This window comes from Lepidochelys kempii, chromosome 2, assembly GCF_965140285.1.
Source record: "Lepidochelys kempii isolate rLepKem1 chromosome 2, rLepKem1.hap1, whole genome shotgun sequence".
Taxonomy (NCBI): Eukaryota; Metazoa; Chordata; order Testudines; family Cheloniidae; genus Lepidochelys; species Lepidochelys kempii.
The window spans coordinates 208,421,110-208,445,007 of NC_136381.1; the positions used below are offsets into that span (position 1 = coordinate 208,421,110).

General features: G+C 40.5%; 2 protein-coding genes across 17 annotated transcripts in view; one reads left to right on the top strand and one right to left on the bottom strand.

Moving 5' to 3' along the window:
• CBX3 (chromobox 3) overlaps positions 1-7,667 on the bottom strand; it is a 25,053-nt gene extending 17,386 nt beyond the window's left edge. The window contains exons 1-3 of one of the 11 annotated variants that reach the window (XM_073333667.2): positions 6,597-6,973; positions 4,838-4,888; positions 858-1,000 (exon numbers count right to left, since the gene is read on the bottom strand). In XM_073333667.2, the coding sequence (XP_073189768.2) occupies positions 858-1,000; positions 4,838-4,861 (167 nt within the window). In that variant the 5' untranslated portion in view covers positions 4,862-4,888; positions 6,597-6,973. The other 10 variants (XM_073333668.2, XM_073333674.2, XM_073333673.2 and 7 more) reach the window with 10 other exon arrangements.
• Positions 6,729-23,669, top strand: HNRNPA2B1 (heterogeneous nuclear ribonucleoprotein A2/B1). Of its 6 annotated transcripts, none has more exons than XM_073333660.2 (13): positions 6,729-6,942; positions 13,567-13,677; positions 15,030-15,176; positions 16,364-16,574; positions 16,934-17,035; positions 17,118-17,198; positions 18,259-18,321; positions 19,326-19,445; positions 19,704-19,829; positions 21,021-21,103; positions 21,257-22,185; positions 22,423-22,553; positions 23,320-23,669. In XM_073333660.2, exons 1-10 carry the CDS (start codon positions 6,913-6,915, stop codon positions 21,080-21,082), a joined length of 1,053 nt encoding a protein of 350 aa, XP_073189761.1. In that variant the 5' UTR covers positions 6,729-6,912; the 3' UTR covers positions 21,083-21,103; positions 21,257-22,185; positions 22,423-22,553; positions 23,320-23,669. The 6 variants fall into 6 exon arrangements, with proteins under 6 accessions (XP_073189761.1, XP_073189758.1, XP_073189759.1 ...); XM_073333657.2 differs by lacking the exon at positions 6,729-6,942 and adding an exon at positions 8,453-8,597 and having other exon boundaries at positions 21,933-22,185; XM_073333658.2 differs by lacking the exon at positions 6,729-6,942 and adding an exon at positions 8,453-8,597 and having other exon boundaries at positions 21,950-22,185.
• Positions 23,670-23,898: the final 229 nt, after the last annotated feature.

Below are 23,898 nucleotides of genomic sequence, written 5' to 3' on the forward strand. Positions count from 1 at the left end.
AGTGTGACAGGGAGCGTGTTGTGTGTATATGGGGGGAGAGAGAGTGGGTTTTGGGGGGGTTGAGAGCATGTCAGCATGCCGTCTTGTAATTTTAGACAGCAGCAGACCCTCTCCCCCACCCCTCCACATTCCACACTAATGGCTTGCTTTGTTTCAGAGCAGGTAAGCAGCCGGCTGTCAGAAACAGAGCTTGCAAAGGGCATATCCGCATTCCTGCGGCGATTCAAAAACAATGACAAGAGTGGCCACTTGACTTAAGGGGATTATGGGACATTTCCGGAGCCTGATCAGAGTGCAGGAATGCAACACCTCGTTCACACTGGTGCTGCGGTGCTCCGGCGGGGGCGCAGCAAATGTTATTCCACACGCTGAGGTGGAGTACCAGCAGCGCTGTAGCCACGGAGTCAGAGTGCTCTACGTGCCTTGCCAGCATGGACAGGTAGTGAGCTAGTGCGCCCGGGGCTCCTTTATTGTGCTGTAACTCACAAATGTAGCCAAGCCCCAAGTCATCCTAAATGAAAGGCTACTCACTCTTAGGCCTGGTATACACTATGAACTTAGGTTAGTATAACTATGTTACTCTGGGTTGTGAAAAATCCACACCCCAAGCAATGCAATTAAACTGACCTAACTCCCAGCATACACAGTGCAAGGTTTCTCCCATCGACCTAGCAACCACCGCTCGGTGAGTTGGAGTTTTTCCATTGACATAGGTAGTCTTCACTGAAGCAATGCAGCTGCACCACTGCAGTGTTTGAAGCACAGAAAAGCCCTTACTTTCCACTGTATTATTGCCTGTCGAAGTATCTAATGGATTTTAGGGGCTACCAGAAAAATATACATTTGGAATTCCTTACTCTGTAAATCCTTTCCATTTCAAGAAGTATTCAACCTTCCCATTCACTACACGTCTGTCCAGGACTTTCTCCACAACAAATTCTTCAGGCTCTGCTTCTTCAACTTTTTTACCTTTGCCATTCTGTTTCTTTCCCATTTTGTGCTAAAAAAGTTAAAAATTATATTTATAATAATATATTTTATATTGCTTTATGTAGCTATTTCAATGGTCAAGCACAACCTTTACTCACTACATAGCAGAAAAATGGCAACTTATTCATACTGGGTCCAGGGCTCAATTTCCTATTAGGTTAGAGCAGGTAATCTGAGTGCCATTTTTTGTAAGTTGCTGAATAAAATACCCAAAACTGAGAAAACAGTCTTTTTTAAAGGCAAAATGTTTTGCCTATGCAATCAATGCCTCCTTTCCCTTAATTGTCATTCCACTCCTTCCTCTAGTGCCAAAGACTCAAAATTTACAATAACTTCTACAGTAAACATAACTGAACACCCACAAAAAAGGCAGTGTATAAGGAACAGCATAAAGGCATACACAAAGTAGTAAGCGTTAAAGGAACTGTGGGGAGGTGGACCAAAGAGAAAGGGAATGATATTCTGGCTACTAAGAAAGAAAACCAAAGGCAATTGATTACTACTTTCCTCTCACTCCCTCCAAAAAAAGTAAAAGTGTGGAGGGGAGAAGAGATAAAGACATATTGCTATACCAATCTGGATGCCCAACAATAACCGATAACAGCTGCCAGCAGAATGTGTTACTTGTAACATTCCATAGCTGCCATTCTCCCCCCATCTTTACCCATGGACCAATGTAACTTTCATTCAAACACATGTTACAGAGGTTCAAAAACCTAAGATAGCTAAGCTTAAAGAACAGCACTTAATGTACAAAATTTATCTTATTAAAACTTTACAGAGATGTTGTATTTAAGTGTACATTAGATATATTATTGTATAACATCCTTTAAATGCTTAAAATAAAAATTAATTACATCCACATCATCCTCAAGGCATTCCAAGTTTAATAAGGCACAATTAAATGTATTAGAAGGACACAAGGTATTTTTCAAAATTTCCTTGTTAATAATCCTAAAAGGCTTGAAACAAGTCTCGTACTGTCACATTGAGTGTTTGGAGCTCTATGGGATTAAGTGCACAGTTTTGGTTGCCATTTTGGATGCGCTCCTTATGGGAAAGCATTCAAAATGGCAGCGGGACTTTGAAGCTCCCACAATGCAGTCCTATGGGAGCATTAAAATTAAGTAGTGCTGTCACATTTCCTTTACCAATGTATTTTCCTACTGAGGACAGGCCTGCTATTATAGCATTGGTCATGAGTACTATCTGCATTTTGAGAAAGCAATGCATCAGTTTGTTTTGAAACTCTACATAAGTTTTAGATAGACTTTCCAGAGTTTGAGGAAGGGTGGGTGTTTTGTTTTTTAAAGGGGATATCATCAAGTATGTCAGGCCCAAATTTAGTTCTTTCCACTTTTTGTAATTCTTTTCAAAAACATACGTAATCCTTGAGGATCCTTTTCCCAATTAGCCCTTCCCAAATGCCACTTCAGACTCCTGGTTAGAAACCTACAAATTGAAGGTTCATACAGCAAAATATAAAAAAGGAAATAGGTTTCAAGATTTCTATTCTAAACAGTGAGTTTATACATATAAAGATACCAAATGTGGTGTTTGTTTGGGGGATAGGGTGATTTAAAATAGAGCAAACATTTACAATCAGATTTAAATCTTTATTTGTATGTCCCAGAGATGATATTTTGAGCAAAGCACCAATGTCTGAAGAGTGCCAACTTAATCACAGGTATTTTTTGGCCGAGAGAGAGAGAATATACAAGAAGACAGAGAGAAAGGAAAAATATGAAGATGTCAAGCTATCCTCTGAAGGCAGTTTCCTTTAAAGAAAGAAAGGAGTGGAAGACAGAAGAGAGAAATAAGTAGAGATCGAAAAATAGCAAAAAGTGAAGAACAAGTGACATAATGCTCATAGCACAATAGTAGCAACACTACAGTTATAGCTGATGAGTAAACATGTATTCAAATGAATATAACTTTGTGAGAGATTCTCCTTTGGGCTTCGACTCAGTATCAAGGGGAATTATTTTGAGAAAGTGAAAAAAAATTAATTCACCCTCTTATTCTCATAATTTAAGTACAAACGCTTTTTAGACCTCTAAATCAATGAAGAAACTTAAAAATTTGGCATGCACAAAGCCTTCCATGGAAGCATATGAGCTTTGTTTTTAAAAAAAGACGCTTGCTTGAAAAACTGTCATGAACACTTGAAATTTACTGGACATTACTGATTTAAGCATGCCTCATATGTACACGAGGACAGATGTTCAAACTTGTCTTCTTGTCCCTCACTACATTCTATTATGCATATCTGACTGCATGGCCTGAAGAAAAATTGTGCATTCATCTCAAATTTTGGATGCTCTGTGGATGGATGCTTCTACATGCACTTCACCCAACAGAAGCACACAGTATCTGAAGTTGTTAATGGAAAGAATTGTCACTATACCCGTTTGGCCTCTTTTTCCGAGTCCCATAGCTGAGAACACCATATCCTGGGCATTTTAATGTTGCATGTTCGAATAAAGTGTACTTTGCTACTTTCCCATATTCAAAATTCACATAGTAGTATACACACATTTCCTTCAGTGTATCATCACTCACCTTTTTAATTTTATACAAGTGAAAGATTATAACATTAATGTAGCATTGTGGTAGATGGTTCAGATATACAAAAGTCAGAAACATCAAAGTTACAGTTTCAAGAGAAACACTATCTGTCCCCCTCATACATTCGGAGAAGCATGGTTCCTATGGGAACCATTAGCTGATTTTCCTGACCTGTGCAGCTAAGTTCCTAAAAAAATACTGACTGCATTAATAGGTTCTCTTCCCGTCCTCTGAGCATTTCGGACCCGATATTACCCTCACTCATGTTAGAGAGTTGGGGCACTAACTTCTAATGGAGGGTTCTTAGCTTGATAAAGTGTTTGCAATGTTATTGCTTACACTGTTGCAGTCCAGTGAAAAATGATGAGGCAGTTAAGGGACAGGAGGTGATATTTAATTTGTCTGGATATGGGATAAATTAGTACTTACTGACTAGTAATAAGTTTAACAGCAGGCTTTTTTTTAGTAAATGTCATAAGAGCACACAATTTTCCCTCCTTCCCCACATTTAGGCTATATAAAAATCTGTTTGTTTATTATTTTTCCATCAAGTAAACCTAGCACTAGAGTTCTGCACTTCTGTCCTTTACAAACATGTACTGCCATTAGTTAAACGAATATTAGAGCAACTACTGTGACATCCATTTGTCCTTAATTTCAGAATTGTTTGGCTCATAATTGAATATCAAGAAGTTTCACAGTAACTTGATACCTGTCAAAGCCCTGTTATAATGGTCCAGGTGGGGGAGACATTTAATAATCTCTGCTCCTCTGAAATCAAAGTGAATTGTTATTTACTAGTAATAGTTCCAACAATCCTAACTATGCCCCGTCACATCAGTATTAGGTAATAGTACTGTTCCTGTAGTTGCCATCATTTTTCCCTTAACTGCTAAGAAGAAGTTAAAATGAATATGTTTTTGCCCTTTTTAAATACACAATGAATTACATGGGGTGCTGAAAGGAGGCTAAAAAATTCAAAGTGTTTTCTGTTAAAGGTTATTAAACAATCTTCACTTTAAGTCAGAGAGCTGAACTGGAGCACAGACCTCCATTAAAGAGAGACGTTCTTTTGTTTTGTTTGTAAAATGGCAGTTTTATTTAAGCCAAAGTTAATGTCCTTTCTATTAGCCTTACTTTCTGGATCTGAGATTTTAGTCAGAATAATGCTGGGGAGGAGAGATGTGGATGTATCTTCTACATGGAGATGCCAAGTTATAATTTTGAAGAAAAATACTTCGGTTAAATCCTTATATATTTTAGGTGCTCATGAACTTACCAATGTAGTTTTATTGGAGGCCATTTTTATTGCAGACTTGCAGAGCTTTTACTAGAAAAATGTATGACAATTAAAAGGAAGTTTACATTACTCAGCGAAAGGCATCCCAATACAATCATGGTCCTTGTTCCAACCCCCATGTGTTTACTGCACATAACATTTCAAGTGTGGATTAAATCCAAAGAACTAGATTACTAGTTTCTCTGACAACCCACAAACACACCATTATGCTAGCCATCACTCTTGCTACTGATTGTGTAGGAAGGGTTACAAGAATGTCCTTCCACCAGCATAAAGCAGAGATGTTTCAGAGAGAGGCTGGGAGAACCATTAGGATATATATTTCCTTAAACCCAATGGGATAAAAAGCGTTCGGATTCTAGCAGTTAACCAAGAGATATTTAAAAGCATTTTCAAGATGCAAAAGTTAGATTTTAATTAGCAACAGCTAAGTATCTGTAGTGTAACATAGTAGTGAGTTACCAGTAACCTTGACACAGCAAGAAATACATATAAACTGCAGATTATGTTAAAGCAATTGTAATGTTGCAAATTTAAGGATCAGAAGATAAGAGTTAAGGCTAATACAGACATTAACTCTGCCAAATTGCACACATTGTATATTGAAGACTAAAATGCTTAATTAAGAAATATACATTTCATTAACTTAAATAGATTATACAAACATATGGTCTGGATGAAGCAAACTCGTCCCCTTTCCCATACAATTTCTCACACTAATCACCTCTGGGCACAGATTTCACCACCCATTCCTAGAAACTACAAAATGAGCAAGACAAAGGTAAACCTTTATTAAAGGCCAGAAGAGGCCTTTGACTCAGCAATCCCGCCCAATTCTCATCTCCTGGCAGCCAGAGAGGTGGTATCATAGCCAAATCCGGTGGGGGGCGGGCAGAGGGTGAGGGTTGGGCCCTGCTGCTGGGCACCTCATCTTGTCTCCATTGTGATGAGGGGAGGGAAACAAAGGCCCGTGGTAGAGGAACGAAGGGGTAAGGCTGCACCATAGGCTTGTGGTGGGTGCACATAAAAGGCCTGGGTGACCTAACGGGACTAGGCGAGCCAAATCCGGTGGTTTTGCACGGAGTAGGACCAAGCCGCAGCCCAACATAGAGGGGGAAGCCCTGCGCCCCTTTCCCCTTGTGAGGGAGGGAACAGCTGTGGCCACACGACAGCCGGACCCGGCAAGTCATGTGCGTTGCCCAAAGCCGCCCGCCACCATTTCACACAGCCGCCCTGAAGAGAGAGCGACGGCCCCTTCCCAGCGCCACGTTGCCCCCTCGCCAAGCACGACCATTGCGCTCCAAGGCTAAGCCAGGCGGACCGCGGAAAAACCGCCCCCCATGCGGGGGGCTTCGCTTTGTCTACTGAACGCGCCCACTCCGCCTCCACGCTGGGTGCTACCGCGTCTCCCCAGGCTGCCCCCCAGCGTCTACCCGCTCTCCTCCCCACACCCCTCACGTTGCACCACGGCGAGGCCCAAGAACCTTCCTCCTACCTCGGGGGAGAGGCACCCCCTGGAGATCCCGGGGCTCAGCTCCCTTTTCTCCCGCCCAGCGCCGCCACTTCCCTTCAGCTGGGCTGGCTGCTAAAGGCGGGCAGCGGTGGCGGCGTTGGGCTGGGGGGGGGCAGGACCTTTGCAGTTACACCAAACACGAGCCCAGCTGCAAGGGATTTGGGGCGCTGCCCAATTCACGGCGAGGTTAAATTGGAAACGAAAGAAAGAGAGAAGGATACAGACTTCAATGGTGCCCGGCGGCTCGGGTTTCCCGTCTCCTCCTTGCTCCCTGCGCGCACTGAGCAGCAGCGACATCTGAGGGGGTGGGGGCAGCGGCTGGGGCGGCTACTGCGGGGTGTGAGCGCTGAGCTGCGCGCTGGCTGGCGGCGGGGCACAGCGCACAACGCCGCCTACACGCTAGCTGCAGCCTCCTGCCGCCGCCGCTGCTGCTACCGTGTCGCCAGTGCGGGAGCGAGAGGGGGGCCAGCCAGGGCTTCTCTCCGAGACGGCAGCTTGAAACACGGGGACGCGGCCTCAGCGAGCGCCTGGGCGAAGCAAGATGCCTCGCGGAGACAGAGAGAGCGACTGGGTGAGTCCCGGGCCCCCCTGAGAGCGCGCTATGGCCGCCTGGCGAACGGCCACCGCCAGCCTCTGCCTGGGCGCGGCTCCGAGGCGAGACGGGCCCAGCGCCCGAGCGCAGCGCCGGCGGGGGAGAGGCCCCGCGTCGGCCGAGGGGCTGCTGGCGGAGGGTTGGGGGGTTCGGTGACGGAGGAGAACGTGGGGGCCGGTGGGGCGAGGCGGCTCCCGCGCGGGGAGGGGGGGGCAAGTAGAGGAGCTCGGGGCGCTTCACTCCTTTGCCCAGTGGGGGGAGGGGGGAAGATGGGGCCATGCGGCCACTTTGCCGAGGGCGGGCGGTGGCAGACCGCGGCCATTTCCCCACTGAGCTCGGCGCGGGGGGAGGGGAGCCGCCGAAGCGCCATTTCCCCGGCGAGGCGGGGGCCGCACTCACCCTTTGTGGCGGGGCAGCTGTGCGAGGAGCTGGCTACCGCGGGGTCTGCTCTTCTCGCTTGCTCGCGGGCCCGGCTGGCGGCGTCTCAGTGCTGGCGCCAAAATCTGGCCACTTATCACTTCCTCCCAGGCCGCCAGAGGCGAAGGTGCCAGCCCGCCAACAAAGGGGATCTCGGGGGTGCACACCCAGTGCGCTCCGGGTTTGTGCCTGCACCACAGGTGGGGGAAAAGGAGACCTTTGGCTAATTATATCTCTCTTGCTGCGAGGATCAGTCTCCGGGCAGCTTCGGCAATTTCCGGAAAAAACCCGAAGCTGGAGCAGACCCCGAGCCGAGCAGCTTCGGCTTTGTTCGACCACCAGAGGCTTTCCGGCTTCTTTTGCCGGAAATTACCGAAGAAGCCATTTTAGGCGATGATTCCTGTTTCGGCTCTTCCCGGAAACTGCCGAAGCGGATCGGCAGTTCGTTTTTTCCCGGGTAGTGCCGACGTGGAGTAGGTCCACGACGACGCCTGCTTCGGCTTTTTCCGGAAAAAAGCCATTGCTAACGGCGTTGCTGAATTTTTACTACGTTATTGAAACACAAACATCCCGCAGAAGTGCGGGAGCTCTTGGGGGTGTTTAATTCGAGTCGAGGTCAAAACAGCCAGAGACCGTTGTGAGTGGGAAGGGGAGCGAGGGACGGACCACTGCGTGGCGATGCATTTAAAAAGACGTAACAGTTAAGGCAGCCATTACTAGAAAGGTTGGGTCGTATTCTCAAACAGGGTTACGTAGACCATGAGGTGTATGGTACGCAAATTTGGGTTGTACAGCTGCGAAAGGTGCGTTTTAGTTTGTAGCAGTTAGTACCTTTACGTAACAAAATACTTATTCGTAAACCCGTACGCTGTTAGCGCAGCTCTAGTAGTTGCAACTTTCCCGTTAGCTGATGCGCTTGGTGGCGCAGTGGGCGAGACTTGGTGGTTTTCCGTAGCAGAGACGTTAGAGGGGAAGGAAGGTTCTGGAAGCGCCGCCGGCGGTTGGGCTGGTGCGCAGCACAGGGAGGCGGGGGTACACGCTGCGGCAACAGCGCAAGCGGAGGCGAGTCCTAGAGCCGCCTGACAGACCGTTTAACCGAGCTCCGGTTGTGCTAGCGAGCCGCGCGCGCCCTAGGGGTGACCATGGAGGGCAGTAAGCGAACCGGGTCTCTCTCTGGCCCTGCGAAGCGCCGGGATCAGGCCGGGGAGGCACAGATGGTAATGGCGGTAACGAGGGGGAGGGGTGAATGGGCCGGGGAGGGGAGGCGGCTGGGTCCTGCGGTAGGGAACCTCCACTGTGAAATAGCTGAGAGGAGTGGCGGGTAGGGACAGGAGGGTGCGCTGAGTGGAGCGGCCCCGTTACCTGGTGCAGCATCTCTCTGTGGCGGGACGGGAGGGGGGGGGTCTGGGAGCCGGTGCGTTGGCTGAGAAGGGCGGTAGCTAGTTCTGTTCCGGCCCGAGGGAGAAAGGGGGTAGCCGGGGCCCTGTTCCCGAGGGTGGGGGGCTGGTGGAGCGGGCGTAGCCGAACCTGCGCGGCCGGCCAGAGAAGATTTTCCCCTCCTCTGCGGCATCGCGCGCCCCAAAGCAGCAACCATTTTCCTTCTCTGGCCACTGGCGGCTGCCCCTGTCTCCCGGCGCTGCCACATGGCGGGCGCTGCGCGGCCGCCGCTTTGCGCTTGATGATCTCAGGCCTTTGCGGCGCCAGTGCCGCTGCCGCGTTGGGTGGGGACGCCGAGGAGGACTCGTGGAGTCACACGAATACGACTAGCTCCTTTTGAGTGGAGTCTGCGCGGTGGTGGGGGAATGGGGAATCTAACCCTAACCCCTCCCCCCATCCCGTAGAGGCTTCATCCCTCGGCGCTCCTTTTTTGGCGGGCACCCAGTTGTCGGATGTTGATCAGAAGCTTCCGCTCTCCTATCTCTGGCCGCCATTTTTGCTGATTATGATCTTAACCTGCTTGAGTTTGCAACAGTTCAGAGCCATTCTTTCCCTGCCTCTGTAGCTGTTTTTTTTTATAAAACACATTCCTTGTGATTGGATGCTGTCTTCTCAAATAGAGGTTTCACATTTCCCCACCCTTTGCAGATTCGTGGGACATAATATAATCTCAGAACTGGCAGACTCCTAGTTACTCATTAAAATCTTACCCATCATTCGCTCCTGTGAGGGGAGGATGCATGATGGGAAGCTTTAAAGACCACTTATACCCTATTCTTTTATTATAATTTGGGCGGGGGGGGGGGAATTTTCACCAAGAGTATCATAGAAGGTGGGAAAACCATCAGATGGTTTGTGTCATGTGTATTTTATACCAATTAATGTTAACTTTGGTATTAATTGATGGTATTTGATTTTATCTGAAGGGTTTCTTTTAAGTTGCCATATGAGACTTAGGCCTTACTTTTCACTACAAACATTAGACCAGTATAGTTATGCTGACAGAGCTCCCTAGTGTAAAGAGTCTACTGGTGGGAAGTAAGTTTTTGTCAGCAGCAGAGTAATCTGTGTGCCCCTCTTCACTCCCTAGAAGTCTCAAAACTCCAAGTCCATGAGCCATCCAAGGCAGGGCATGGCACAGCATCAAGTATTTGAGCAAGTCAGTACTGTACTTTGGGTGGGACATGCTATTTTTGATGTACTACACTGCAGTTAAAGAGTTGAGACTCCAATGGCAAACTTCAGAATATAATTTCTGTAGCTCATCCTAATGGAAGTGTGTGGTCACAGTATGAAAACTTTAGTACTGAAACTTACTTTATTTTTAGGTCGCAGCATGCATTTTTTTGTTGTTGTTTTTTGGTGGTTTTTTGTTGTTGTTGTTTTTTCCTTTTGGCTGAAACAGTTCTTTGCATATAAACTCAAACTTTAATTGTGCAAACATCAATTTAACAGGGGGACTAGGCTGTTTACTGGGCTACCTTCTTTTTCCTTCCCGGTCATGCTGGCTGCTTCTTGTCTCAGTAACATATTGCTTGTATGGTGAAAATATTACAAAATTATATATAATTTTTAGCTGTCCTGCAAGAAACTAGTTACCAAGTGTTCTGCAGATCATCAGAACTGTCGTGTCATAGATTCTAGTACATAAAAAAGGTGGGGAGGCACTACCTTTTATTGGACCAACTTCTGTTGTCTTGTCTCGTCTCTCTAAAGTCCTATGCCCAACATGGCTACAACAACACTGCTTATTCTAGTAATTATTTATCTTCAGAAGGTATTTCAAGCCCTGTAATCTGTTGCCAATACATGTAACTTAAAAATACCTGGTTTGGTAGTCTGCTTGCATGCCAAATGATAGTGATTTGATCTGTTTCGTTAGCATTCCTTTTCTGCCAAATACTCCAGTTAGGAGTTTGAGGTAGGAGGGTGCTTTGTGAAAAATAAAATAAGTTTATGGAAATACCTTATATCATAATGTAGTGGCCCAAATATTCCCATTCACTAATGATAGATTCAGGTCCTTTTATCTTCCCATTCCTTCTCTTTCAATTGTTCGCAACTTGAGTAGTGTGGGTTTTTGTTTTTTTTTTTTAAAGGGGGGGGGATTTTGGGGGCCTGTATATGGGTTAGTACTGACTCAACTTTTGATAACTCTCTGTGTGCCTATTGCTTTCCTCAGGCTTTGCAGATTGTTTTGCAGCAGTGCAGTAAAGTAACTAGAATGATAAAATTGAACAGTAAAACATTTTACATTGTTGTTGCAAACCTACCTACTGACTGCAGAGCCTGAGAAGGGCAGCAGGATATGCAGCTATATCAAAAGCAGATTTGGTATTCTCTCTCCAATTTCGTTTAGCTATTGGGGCACACTATGGAAGTCTTGCTTTAGGCAAAATCAAGAAGTTTTTTTTATTGGTCAATGTGAAAATTCAACTGGAAAAAAAATTGAAGGGGATACTGTTTTTAAAACTATTTAAAAAAAAAAATCTTGAGTATTTTCTCAAATGCTCAGTGTTAGTTTTTGATTACCTGTTAGGCTACCTTTTCTTTCTCTCAACATGAATAGTGAAACAGATTAGCCAGCTACGCTTTTGTTAATCTCATTCTGTTCAATATTATTAGGTTCTTGTACCCTAGTCCAATGCTCCATTGTTGGCAGTATAATATATACAAGATTTTTTTTGAAGCTATTTCTATTAAAATAAAAAAAATGGAAGTGTGTGTAAAACCTCAGTTTTTACAAATTCTGTATTGGAGCAAATTTGACCAAGCCAATCCTCTCATGTTCTTGAAGACTTGAAAATAACCCACTAAAATTTATCGGTATTCCCAAAATTTACCATTAATAAGTGTCTCTTCACCCTAAACATGATGATTCTAAAGGAAAAAGAATCTAGCCTTTCAAAATTACTTACCCAAGTGAGTGGGTAAGCAGAATATTGTGAGGGAATAATTAAGTATCCAATATTGGGGCAAACCAGTGTGACAAGGCATTCATTCCATCTTTTTGATGGTGTTAACTGCTCTGGAAATTTTTACTGACTTGAAACTTCTAATTGTGCTAATAGCTGCTTCCTTTCCAAGGTAGTGATTCTTCTCCAATTTGATAATAAACTCTTCAGTTGTTAATTGAGCTCTTCATAACTTTGGCTATTTGTTTTGTGGTAGCATCTTGACATCTCGGTACCGTTATGCTAGACGTAGTACACGCCATGAAAATTGTCCCTGATTCAATAAACTTCGGCTGTTGGCCATTTTGTTAAGATGAATTGCTTTCATTCCTCCTCTTTATATATTGCTGTTTCAGTATCCTACAATATTTAATGTACTGTATACCGGGGTGGCCAAACTTACCGACCCTCCAAGCCACATACTATAATTTTCAGAAGTTTGAGCACCAGGCGCACCTGCCTAAACCCCACTCCTACTGAAGCTCTGAGCCTTGACAGGTGTTTCTCACAGGGCTGAAGCCCCAAACTCCCTTTGCCCTAGTCTGGTAGGTGGAGGATGGTGGGGGGCTCAGTAAGCTGCCCTTAGTGCAAAGGCCTTCATCACCTGACTAGCAAAAGGTAAATTTGCCTTTCTGAAGGCTAGATCTTTTAAAAAAAAATAGTTTCATTTTTTTTAAAGCAGGTAAAATAAAGTATATTATATGAGAGCTTACTGTTGCTTAGAACTGCAAAACATAAAATCTGTTTGCCTTCACGTACCTTTCCCAGAAAACAACCCCTATATCTTACTCTAAAATATCTACTTCCTTTATTGTATGCCTGATTTTTTTTAAGTTTTTTTTTTTTTAACTGAGTATGTATCAAGGCAGAGTTAGCCTATGTGAATAACACTAGTTCAGAATATGTAGTCTCCTTTTTTTTATTTTGTTTTGTGTAAATTTTGCCTGGGATAGGCATGGCTACAACTTTCAAGCCTCTTTTTGATACAAAATAGACCTCAACAGTAAATGTAGAAATGTCTGTCTTGGAAGAGTACTTAAGATACAATGAGGGAAAAAAAGTAAGCTGCTTCCCACTTGAGGCCTGATCCTACTCCTATTGAAGTCAATGGCAAAACTCCCATAGCTCCTTAATATGTACCTCATGAGAGCTTTAATTGTCCATATGTGAATGAATTGATGAAAGAGATTTAATAGCTTAAGGTTTTTGGTGTCTGAGCCTATAAGTTTTTATTTGATTACAAAAGACGCTCCCCCACCCGCATTTTGTGTATGCCTCATATAGAAGCTTGTTTCTCCTTTTCTGGTTTGTACTGGTGAACATCAATTCGAGCACAAACACTTCTTTATATTTAAAAAAAAAAATTGCCTGCATTTTGGAATGAACAACATAAATCGGTATCTTCTAATCTGGTTTTGTAAAGAGACCACACAGCTCATCTATTATAATCTATGGGTTTTTTTTAAGAAGACGCTATTGCAGGGAGGAAAACTTGATGGCATTTCAGTGGACATTTCTCCAGTTCTAAGAGTACTTAAAACCTAATTTTAATTTTTAATATATTTGTGAGTGGAAGGAAGGTAATTTTAAAAAACACTCTGAAATTGTAAAGAGCTACTTTTTTATAATATATGGGTCTGTATTGAATGGCAATAATGAACTTCAGATAAACACAATCTTTTGTTGAAAATGAGTATTCATTGACATTTGTGAACATGTCTGAAGACTTACTCTGACATTAAACAGTAGTATGGGAGAATTGCAAATGATATTAATACTATATTCTCTAAATTAGAGAGAAAAGGAGCAGTTTCGCAAACTGTTCATTGGTGGCTTGAGCTTTGAAACAACAGAAGAAAGTTTGAGAAACTACTATGAACAATGGGGGAAACTTACAGACTGTGTGGTAAGTTGCATGTGCTAATGTATGCTGATAATGTGGACTTAAAAACTTGGTAATAATTGCATACCATTTTCTGAAGTATTGGAATAGCAGTAGATTACTATTGTGACGTATGTTGAAGTATTTAGAATTTTAACTGAAAATATAAATTGGTGAGTACTTACATAACCCAGACACCTGAGGCTCTTGGCCTCAGTCTTGTCTTTTTGCAGGAGGGCCACAAGTTAACTTTGCCTTATCTATGTTGGGAAGGGTAGCATTTTAATAAGAGAGCAAATAGAAGCATCTAGTTGATCCCTGTATGCTTCATGTGAGATCTTTAGAAAGCTTTATGTATAAATTGTGGTTGAAGTCAACAATTTCATGAACAATATGCATGATGAAGGGTAAAGCCAAGTTTTCACTGTAATGCAGAATTATACAGTTCAAATACTTTAATCATGAGTAATTGGGTTAAAACACCTGCTTTTGTGTAGAAAGCAGGGAAAATCTAAATTAAAGATATGTAGATTTATTCTGTTCAAGGCCCATCACTTTTGGTTTTTATTTTGTTTTAAATTTCTCAGAAATCTATTGGTGTTCATTACAAAATATACAAAAGGGGTAAGAAGTGGTGCAGGGACACACCCCCCCCCAACTGTGAAGTTAAACTTTGAGGGATAGGAGGACAGAAAAAAGGGGGGGGGGCGACAAATAGAGACACGTAAGACTATTTAAAGTAAAAGAAGGTTTAATCTTCGTCTGGAGCAGGTTGCTGGAGCCAGAAGGTTCTGGCTTTTTTTTTTAGGACTTGAACACACACACAGAGAGAGGCAGGTGTTTAATCTTCCACTACATTGTCTTACTTTAACAGACAGCTTCACATTTACACTGAGGCCTGGTCTACGTCTAAAATTAGACTGACTTAACTACATCACTCATGGTGTGAAAAATTTTGTGCCCCGTGAAACAGTTACCTAACTTCCACTGTAGATGCAGATAGGTCAATGGAAGAATTCTTTTCAGAGAGGTTGATGAACAAAATCGATGGAAAAACCCTTTGGTTGATGTAGGAAGCATCTGCACTAAGGCGCTATAGTGGCACAGCTGTAGCATAGATCTACCCTTCGACTAACTTATTAGTAACATATCTATCTAATGTATTGCATTTTCTTAACGTCATCAGTATTTTCATGTTCTTGAGTGGTCCAAAATTTAGGTGAAGATTGATTAAAAACCAAATAGCAGCGTTTGTAAAACTGGGAAGTTTTTCAGTAAAAATTTGTCAAACTGAAAACGAAGAGCCTTGTTTATACTTAGTGGTAGTATGAAAATTTAGTAGTGAAACAGTAAAACTTCCTGATTTCTTTTTGCAGGTGATGAGGGATCCTGCAAGCAAACGATCGAGAGGGTTTGGTTTTGTAACATTCTCCTCTATGGCTGAAGTTGATGCAGCTATGGCTGCAAGACCTCACTCAATTGATGGAAGGGTAGTTGAGCCAAAACGAGCAGTAGCCAGAGAGGTGAGCAAAGTACTGAAAAGCAAAGAGGCTTTTTACATTATGAAAGATTAATGTCTCTGATTTGGTGAGAAACCAGCTTATCCTTAAAAAGGAAAAGGAGTACTTGTAGCACCTTAGAGACTAACCAATTTGTTTGAGCATAAGCTGCATCAGATGAAGTGAGCTGTAGCTCATGAAAGCTTATGCTCAAATAAATTGGTTAGTCTCTAAGGTGCCACAAGTACTCCTTTTCTTTTTGCGAATACAGACTAACACAACTACTACTCTGAAACCTAGCATATTCTTACTGATAGAATTTCAATGCTTTTTTTTGTAATTAAGAGTCTCTGGTTAGGGGCACATGCCTTTTTCCTTTCTCCTTTATCTTGTTACCACTTCTAGAAGCTTTACAGCAGTACACATGTAGACGTTGACTTGTGCCAGTTTGAATTTAGGACTTGATTGACAGAAGCCATTTCAGTTTTTTAGGTTGAGTGACTACTGCATTGGTGGGGGCTTAAATATCAAAAGTTTAATCCCTGCTGTTGTAGGTTGGATATCCTAGTAGCAGAAGCATTTGGGGAGCTGTTCTTTTTGATACTAGAGATCAAGGGTGAGATTCTGGCCTCATTCATGGAAGACCACGGGAGTTTTGCTAGTGACTTCACTGGGGCAGGATTTCACCTAAAGTTGTCTGGCACTTAAAAGATAGGCAGACAAATTAAATGAAGTTGTCTGGAATGTGAGTATAATCAGTTAAAATGAAAAGGACTCAGTCAGTTTATAGATCACAGTTCTGTCTGGAAAATTTGTTCCTTGCTATTCTTGCAAGTAAATGAGATTTCTCTTAACATTTCAGTTCTATCAAAATATATTGATCTATTTTTTAACTTTTCTTTTGATTACACTTCCTGTATAATTTTCATTCTTTCTGCAGCATAGTCTGTTTCCCCTCTTGCTTGTTTAGAGCTTTTCGCATAGCAACCAGAGGTAGTTGCTTTAAAAAATAGAAGAATGATTGTAAAATTAAAAAAAAAGGCAGAGGCATTCCAGATAATACGGTTTATCTGAAAACACTATAAACTCACTTCTTGAAATTGATTTAGATTTCAAGTTGGCTGTCTTTAAGATCTTCATTAAAGAGTCCATATGCAAAACTCTCTCTTCCACTAATAGTTTTGGAAAAAATATTTGTTAATTCTTTCAAGGAATCTGGAAAACCTGGTGCTCATGTTACTGTGAAAAAGCTGTTTGTTGGTGGAATTAAGGAAGATACTGAGGAACACCACCTTCGAGACTACTTTGAGGAATATGGGAAAATTGACACTATTGAAATAATTACAGATAGACAATCTGGCAAAAAGAGAGGTTTTGGCTTTGTTACGTTTGACGACCATGATCCTGTTGATAAAATTGTATGTAAGTAAACTTCATTCCACAATTTCATCTAACAATATTGCTACTTAAGGTCCCAATATAGAGAACACATAAGCATGTGAGTAAGTTTTTGAATGTAATTGGATTAATTACATGCATAAATGTTTGTAGGAACATGGCCTTAGTTTTGAATCTTCAATTTATAAATTTGATGGGATCATGTAATAATACTACCTGAAATTATCCTGACATCTTTATGACTTCTGGATGATTGGAATTGGTATTGCAAAAATGTGAGGAGGGAAAAATTATTTTCTCTTTGGCAGTTTAGCCATTCCTGAGTTAAACTCCAGAAGCAACATTTACTGCGTGTAATTTCTTCTTAAATTTATGATTTACAGTGCAGAAATACCACACCATCAATGGCCATAATGCAGAAGTAAGAAAAGCTTTATCTAGACAAGAAATGCAAGAAGTTCAAAGTTCTAGGAGTGGAAGAGGAGGTATTTGAGTTTCACTTCATGCTTTTGGGTTCAGAGTTTTCCTATAATACGTACATTAACAGGAATCTAAAATCCATCCTAGGTAACTTCGGCTTTGGGGATTCACGTGGAGGTGGTGGCAACTTTGGTCCAGGACCAGGAAGCAACTTCAGAGGTGGATCTGGTAAGGCTACCAGGCTTATCCCTTTTTTATTTTTCTTTTGGGTTTCAGTTTGCTCTGTAGGTTACTATCATCTACTGTAGTATTGGCAACAAAAAACTTCTTTTAGAAAAGACTAATAACAAACCTCTTATTAAAAAGAAATTAATCTTTGTGATTAGAAATAACAATGGAAAAGAATCTATATAAATGTATGAAGTCAGTGTTTTTGAGCTGTTAGTTCACTTTAATACAAAAAAGCACTGTGACCGTGTCTGAAGTAATCGGAAGTTTTTTATAAAGAAAAAAGCAAAAGTGGTCCATTTTAGAGAATGTATACAAAGTAATATAATAGATTGCTAGAGTAAATTATTACAATTTTAGAGTGAGCTTTTAAGTATAAGTAATTGGCAACCAGGAAACTGCTACCTTGACTATCTTCAGTTCAAGTCCAGAAATACAGCTCCACTTTAAGAGAAGAAGATTATTTAAGGTGATGGTTGTATGCCTTGTTTCTGACAGATGCACATTTCTTGGTTTAGGGTGCATATGTCTGAAGCTTTAAATTCAAATGACCAGAAAGCTTAAAATATTTTCTTAAGTCCATTATACTTTTCTCATATATACCCCCTAGAAATGGCTGTGGGTCAAAAAAAAATTAAGGCTAAAAGTAAGAGAAATACTAATCGCCAAAGTGATTTTATTTATCCTTAAAGAAGGTTAATCACAGTTTGGAAACTACAGTTACATTTTGAAATTTGTATTTCAGATTAATACAGCAATTTATAATATTGAAAGTTCATGATCTGTGTTTAGGGTATTATGTTTCTCCCGCAAGAGTTGATCTCAAATACGGTATTTGTGACACCAGTTTTTGAAACGGACATACACACAGCATCTGCTTGGTACTGTATTTGTGGGTTTAAAAGTAAACTGTTTTTTTGTGAATTTTTTTTAAAGAACTAGCTTTAAATTTTTAAAATTGAGGTGACATCTTTATATATTTTAAAAATTCCAGCTCACTATTAAGAGTAAACTTTTCCAGTTCCGTACAGATGAACTAAAAAATACTTATTTCCAACAGATGGATATGGAAGTGGTCGTGGATTTGGTGATGGATACAATGGATATGGTGGAGGACCAGGAGGTTAGTGTAGGCTAGTGGGGTTTTTGTAACTTCTCATACTTGAAAAGGTTCTATATTTTTTGTTACTAATCATATTAAGCTGTAGAGCCATATTGATCTGGTTCGGGAACAATAAATAACTGCTGATGTGTTTTAATCCTTGGTCTTTAACTGTGTGGTTTGCCATACATCCAGGGATGACCATGCCTTCCCTCATCTCCTGCCCGTGAAAACCTGGTGTTTCTATCTGCAGTTTTTCTCATTTTCTTTTTCAGCCCTAATCTCCAGTACTAGATTATTCTACACCCAAATACCTGCACTTGCTGATAAATGTATGCAAGCATAACCAGTCTGGTGGTTTTCCCTAAGGCCTTCTTGCATTCAAATCCATGTTTCTCATTTTGGAAGTATATAATACTTTTGCCACACTACTCAAAGTAATTAGTTCATCCTGATGGCTCATGCTTATGTACGATTTTCTCCCCCATTCCTGAACTGCACACTCAGTCTTCACCCTATTAAAAAAAATCATGTCTTACACTGAGGTTTTTCCTTTCTATACCAATGTTTTGTGTTCCTTTATGACTTTGCAGAAAGTCTGTCAAAAGAATTGGTAAAGAAAGTTAGTGACTTTTTAAAGACTTGAAAATGTAGTGTTAACTCCGGCTCTGTGTTGCTCAGCAGTGCTTTTCTAAACTATTAAGCTTTCTGTAAAATTTAGGATTTATATAAAGAAAAACCACATCTCTTTAGACCTAAATATCATGCATTGGTAACATTTCTGTTTTAATCCTTAGGCAAAAACTGCAGTCAGGCTAAACAGTTAAGGGGGAGTATATAGCTTTAAAAACTTCTATTTGTAGAAATCACCCTTCAAAACTTCCTGTTGGCCTTTTTGTCCTTCAGTAGACTGATGCTGAAGAAAATTAAAATCTTAGTTTTAGCAGAACACTGCGATCTGAGGAATAGTACAACTGACTTTTTTATAATGTAAAGTTACTATTTAAAGGCTTATTTCATAATAGGTGGCAATTTTGGAGGTAGTCCTGGTTATGGAGGAGGAAGAGGAGGATATGGTGGTGGAGGACCTGGATATGGCAACCAGGGTGGGGGCTACGGAGGTGGTTATGACAACTATGGAGGAGGTAATACATTTGCTTAAAACATTTAACTGAAAGTTTAGTTTTGGACTAGCCTGAGCAAGATTATTGACTTGAGAACGTTTTACTTCATAAGTGTTGTCAAAACCAGTATGCCATTTTCTATGGTCAGTGAAGAAAAATAATTGACTTTAGTGACACACTACTCTTTCTTTCTTTCGTTTTTTTATCTTGATTTGTTAGGTTTGTAATAACACAGAGAAATAATTCTTACATTTACCTCTTTTTGTGTCAATAATACAGGCAATTATGGAAGTGGAAACTACAATGATTTTGGAAACTATAACCAACAGCCCTCAAACTATGGTCCAATGAAGAGTGGAAATTTTGGTGGTAGCAGGAACATGGGGGGAGGACCATATGGTGGAGGTATTGTATATGTCATGGGTTGAATTGGGACCAAACTTTTCAGTGGCCTTTGATCCTTTGTAGAGACCAGGGGACACGTACGGATTAATCTGTGTACAGAATTGCTGCATAGTCTTTTATAAATCCAACTTGCCAGCAGAATTTTAGAGCCAGTAAACAGTAGTTAAAAGAGTGGTAGTGGTTATCTGTGAGTGCGCCCAAAAGAAAAATACATTGTCAGCATTAAAACAGTGTGATTTCAAATAGCAAGATCATTATTTGGTGTGAAGGCCAGTTTTCTTAGAGCTGGAACAGTTAGTTTTTGTGGTGATGGTGTTTGTGTGTGTGTGTGTGTGTGTTTTTTTTTTAAATATGTTTACTAATAGTTTGTTTACCAGATTGTACTTGGGTCAGATATGAACTTTCAGTGGTCTAGTCAATATAGAGTTTGTTTTGGGATACTAACTTCATGCACATTAAGTCTGTTTGTTTGTAAAATATGATATATGATGTAATATCACACTTCTTCCCTGCCTTTCCCAAATTTTAGTGTTAGTAAATGTCGTCATAGGGATATCAGTCAGACAATAATTTAGTTTTGGCAATGGGTTAATTTTTTTTAATAAGCCTCCTATTTAAATTCCTAAGCATTAGTTAGGGTGATGTGAACAAATTATTTACTATGGTAGTAATTATCACCAACTCGCTACTCGCCACTAAACTTTGTTTTTTCTCTGTCCCGTATTAGGGTCATTATAAAATTTCTGCCTTTTTTTCTTTTTGGTCAGCAGCTTCTAAAAAAGTAATGCTTTTACATGTGGAAAGCAAGCAAAGGGAAATTTACTTCAGACCAGCCTTCTGTAAGGTGTAGTATGTGGGTGGACTGCTGTACCCACATAATACATGTTGCAGGATCAGGCCCCAAGAGTGCAGCATTATCTTCCCTATTTGAGTATATGTTTAAACCATTGGAATTTCTCTTGCTGCAAGAATCTTGTGTTCTGTTTTCAAAATGTGGCTACCATGGCAGTTCTGGGGGAGGGGGAGGAGGAATAATCTCTCATAGAGGACAATGACAGGTTAGCTTTATATTCAAGGTGGTGCGCACATTGTCATCTTGAATTAAACCAAATATAAATCTTCTTGTAAATGTGCCTGGGTTTAAAAAATAAAGATGTAAATGTCGTCTATCCTGTTGTTCCACAAATGCAGGAAACTATGGTCCAGGAGGCAGTGGAGGAAGTGGTGGATATGGAGGGAGGAGCCGTTACTGAGCTTCTGCAAACTTGCCATGGGTAAGTATCTTTATAAGTGCTAAAATTGCAGTGTTTCTTGAGACTTAGCTGCAGGAGTAAAAGCTTTTTAGGATCATATTATCTTTCCTTTAAAAATTCATTAGATGGATAATTTCATAACCTATTTTTTACTCTTTACTTCTGTTGAAACAGGCTTCACTGTATAAATAGGAGAGGATGAGAGCCCAGAGGTAACAGAACAGCTTCAGGTTATCGAAATAACAATGTTAAGGAAACACTTATCTCAGTCATGCATAAATATGCAGTGATATGGCAGAAGACACCAGAGCAGATGCAGAGAGCCATTTTGTGAATGGATTGGATTATTTAATAACATTACCTTACTGTGGAGGAAGGATTGTAAAAATGCCTTTGAGACAGTTTCTTAGCTTTTTAATTGTTGTTTCTTTCTAGTGGTCTTTGTAAGAGTGTAGAAGCATTCCTTTGATAATGTTAAATTTGTAAGTTTCAGGTGACATGTGAAACCTTTTTTAAGATTTTTCTCAAAGTTTTGAAAAGCTATTAGCCAGGATCATGGTGTAATAAGACATAACGTTTTCCTTTTAAAAAATTTAAGTGCGTGTGTAGAGTTAAGAAGCTGTTGTACATTTGATTTAATAAAATAATTCTAAAGGAAATACTGTGTAATTATAGATTATTTTTTTTTAAAAAAATATTGTAAAGGCAAGGAGTGGGTAGTATAAGGTCCCACAAATAATACAAAGCTGTTTGTTGTACATGTAAAATTAAATGCTGGTCAGAAAAAGTATGTTGTCTGTAAATTATCAGGTTTAAAATATCTAGATAACTTAAGGGATATCTCTGCAAGGAGAAACACCTTTTTAGATCTTTTAGATGCTGCTTCTTCAATGGCAAGGAAAGGAAATATCCCCAGCGAGGTACTCTTCCAGGGACACAGGTCTAGTACAAGAGAACTCTTGAAAACGGCACTAAGTTCAGCCAGTCTTAAAAAGCTGCGCTGTATTTCTGCAAAGCTTTAACTACCGTAGTTTTATAAGGATGCCAACGAAGGCTGAGGGTGTAGAGCAAAATAGTTCTAAGCTTCAGTTAAACTTCTTTAGGTAAGATCTTATTTACTTTTCCTTTCTTAATGTACCAAAAACAAGAAACTAATACTATATGACAGTCTCTTTCAGTATAGTGGTTATCATATGTAGTTTAACATAGCAATGAATTGAGTTAACCATTACCAACTGAAGAGAATTTTGTGAATCCTATATTTTTCTTGTATTAAATTTTGACATCACGTTTTCTTAAATTTCAGCTACTTAACATATTTTTTTCCTACTGGAATCTAGCTTTGATATGAGCCATGGACAAGCATAGACTACTGCTACTGTACACTGCTACAGTTGAACAAATGAGACCTGCAAGTGTCCATTAGTAAAGTTTTGCAAGGGTTCCATACCCGATGTTGGTAGTTAAAATGGTAGGTCGGCAAGTTAATTAAATCATAAAATGTTCTTTACACTTTGCAACCTTCTTATTTTTCTGGGGGTTTTGATGTGCAATGAAGATAAGAGTAGTTGTACAATAGTGTTAATGCTGTTGGAAGTGAAATGTACTGCATCTGTCTGTTCTGGCAACAGTATTTTATGTAGCGCATTGCACCCTGAAGGATCCCAAGAAACTTTAGATTGTTTATATAATAGAGAATTTTCTTCACTACTGAAATGCATCTACCTCTCGTAAGGAATATGACACCCATTCTTCTTTAATGCTGCATAGTATTTCTTTAGGAGGGCAAGAGAAGGTCTTCAGTTGTAACTACAGGTGGAATTTTATATACTGTATATGCAGAATGTTATTACCTAAATTGGAATTTGGCTAGGATACTGAGGTTTCCACTGTCTTTTACAGTTCTTACCGCTAATAACTCTTAGCAACAGATTCTGTCACCCTTATGCTCTTATTGAAATCAGGAAGATTTTACATTCATATGCTATTCAGCATGTGTAAATTGGTAGAATCTAACCCCTAGTTTATTTTTTGTATTGGTTTCATTGCCTGAAACAGGCTGCACACCTAAAGAACAGGTATACAACCAACCAAAGGTGTATTCGTTTTGTGATCTGCACATTAATGAATTGTTTATAATTTTTGAAACTGCTGAAGTTCTTCCATAGGTAATATGGATAGACATACATGATAAACATCTTCAGATACACTTTATTTTATTTTTTTTCCTTTGGCAGGAAGGTGCCATGCTGCAGGTAACAAACGAAGAAGTGGTCAACCACAGACATGCTTCAAGAAATAAGATATTCTGAATCATCAGAAAATAATTGCTTTTTCTGGCTTCATTAAAAATCTATAGGTTAAATGAATCCTGATAATAAAACATCTCCGTTAGTACAGCCTCCTGTAATGCTGGGGTTTTTAAAAATATAAAATGATAGTAATAACTGTCTGTAAATCTCTTGAATAAAATTCAGGCGGGCTAGGAAAAGCGGACCATTAATGTTATGAAATAACAAATGTTATATGAATAGAAACATTAAATGCATATTTTTATCGCGTTAAAATAAAATATTTTTATACCAAAGTAGTTCTAGTGTAATGATTAATAAATCTAATGTGTGTTAACAACACTGTTTATATACAATTGAGTTGAGCCTTTGAGGCCTTTCAGAAACATACATTTCATTTTGAGGGAGATTAAAACAATTTGACAACCATATTGATATAATTTGCATATCTGAGTAATCATTCACATGCGTGTACTTGTTCTGTGCTGGGAGAAACAGCATTACGCAGTCAAGAAGCTACTTTGA

Bases quoted from the DNA above. Each gene is read 5' to 3' on its own strand.
- HNRNPA2B1 (XM_073333657.2), top strand. From the start codon at position 8,523: ATGGAGGGCAGTAAGCGAACCGGGTCTCTCTCTGGCCCTGCGAAGCGC. The intron at 18,322-19,325 runs GTTAGTGTAGGC...ATTTCATAATAG, and splicing joins ATATGGTGGAGGACCAGGAG to GTGGCAATTTTGGAGGTAGT. The intron at 19,446-19,703 runs GTAATACATTTG...TCAATAATACAG, and splicing joins TTATGACAACTATGGAGGAG to GCAATTATGGAAGTGGAAAC.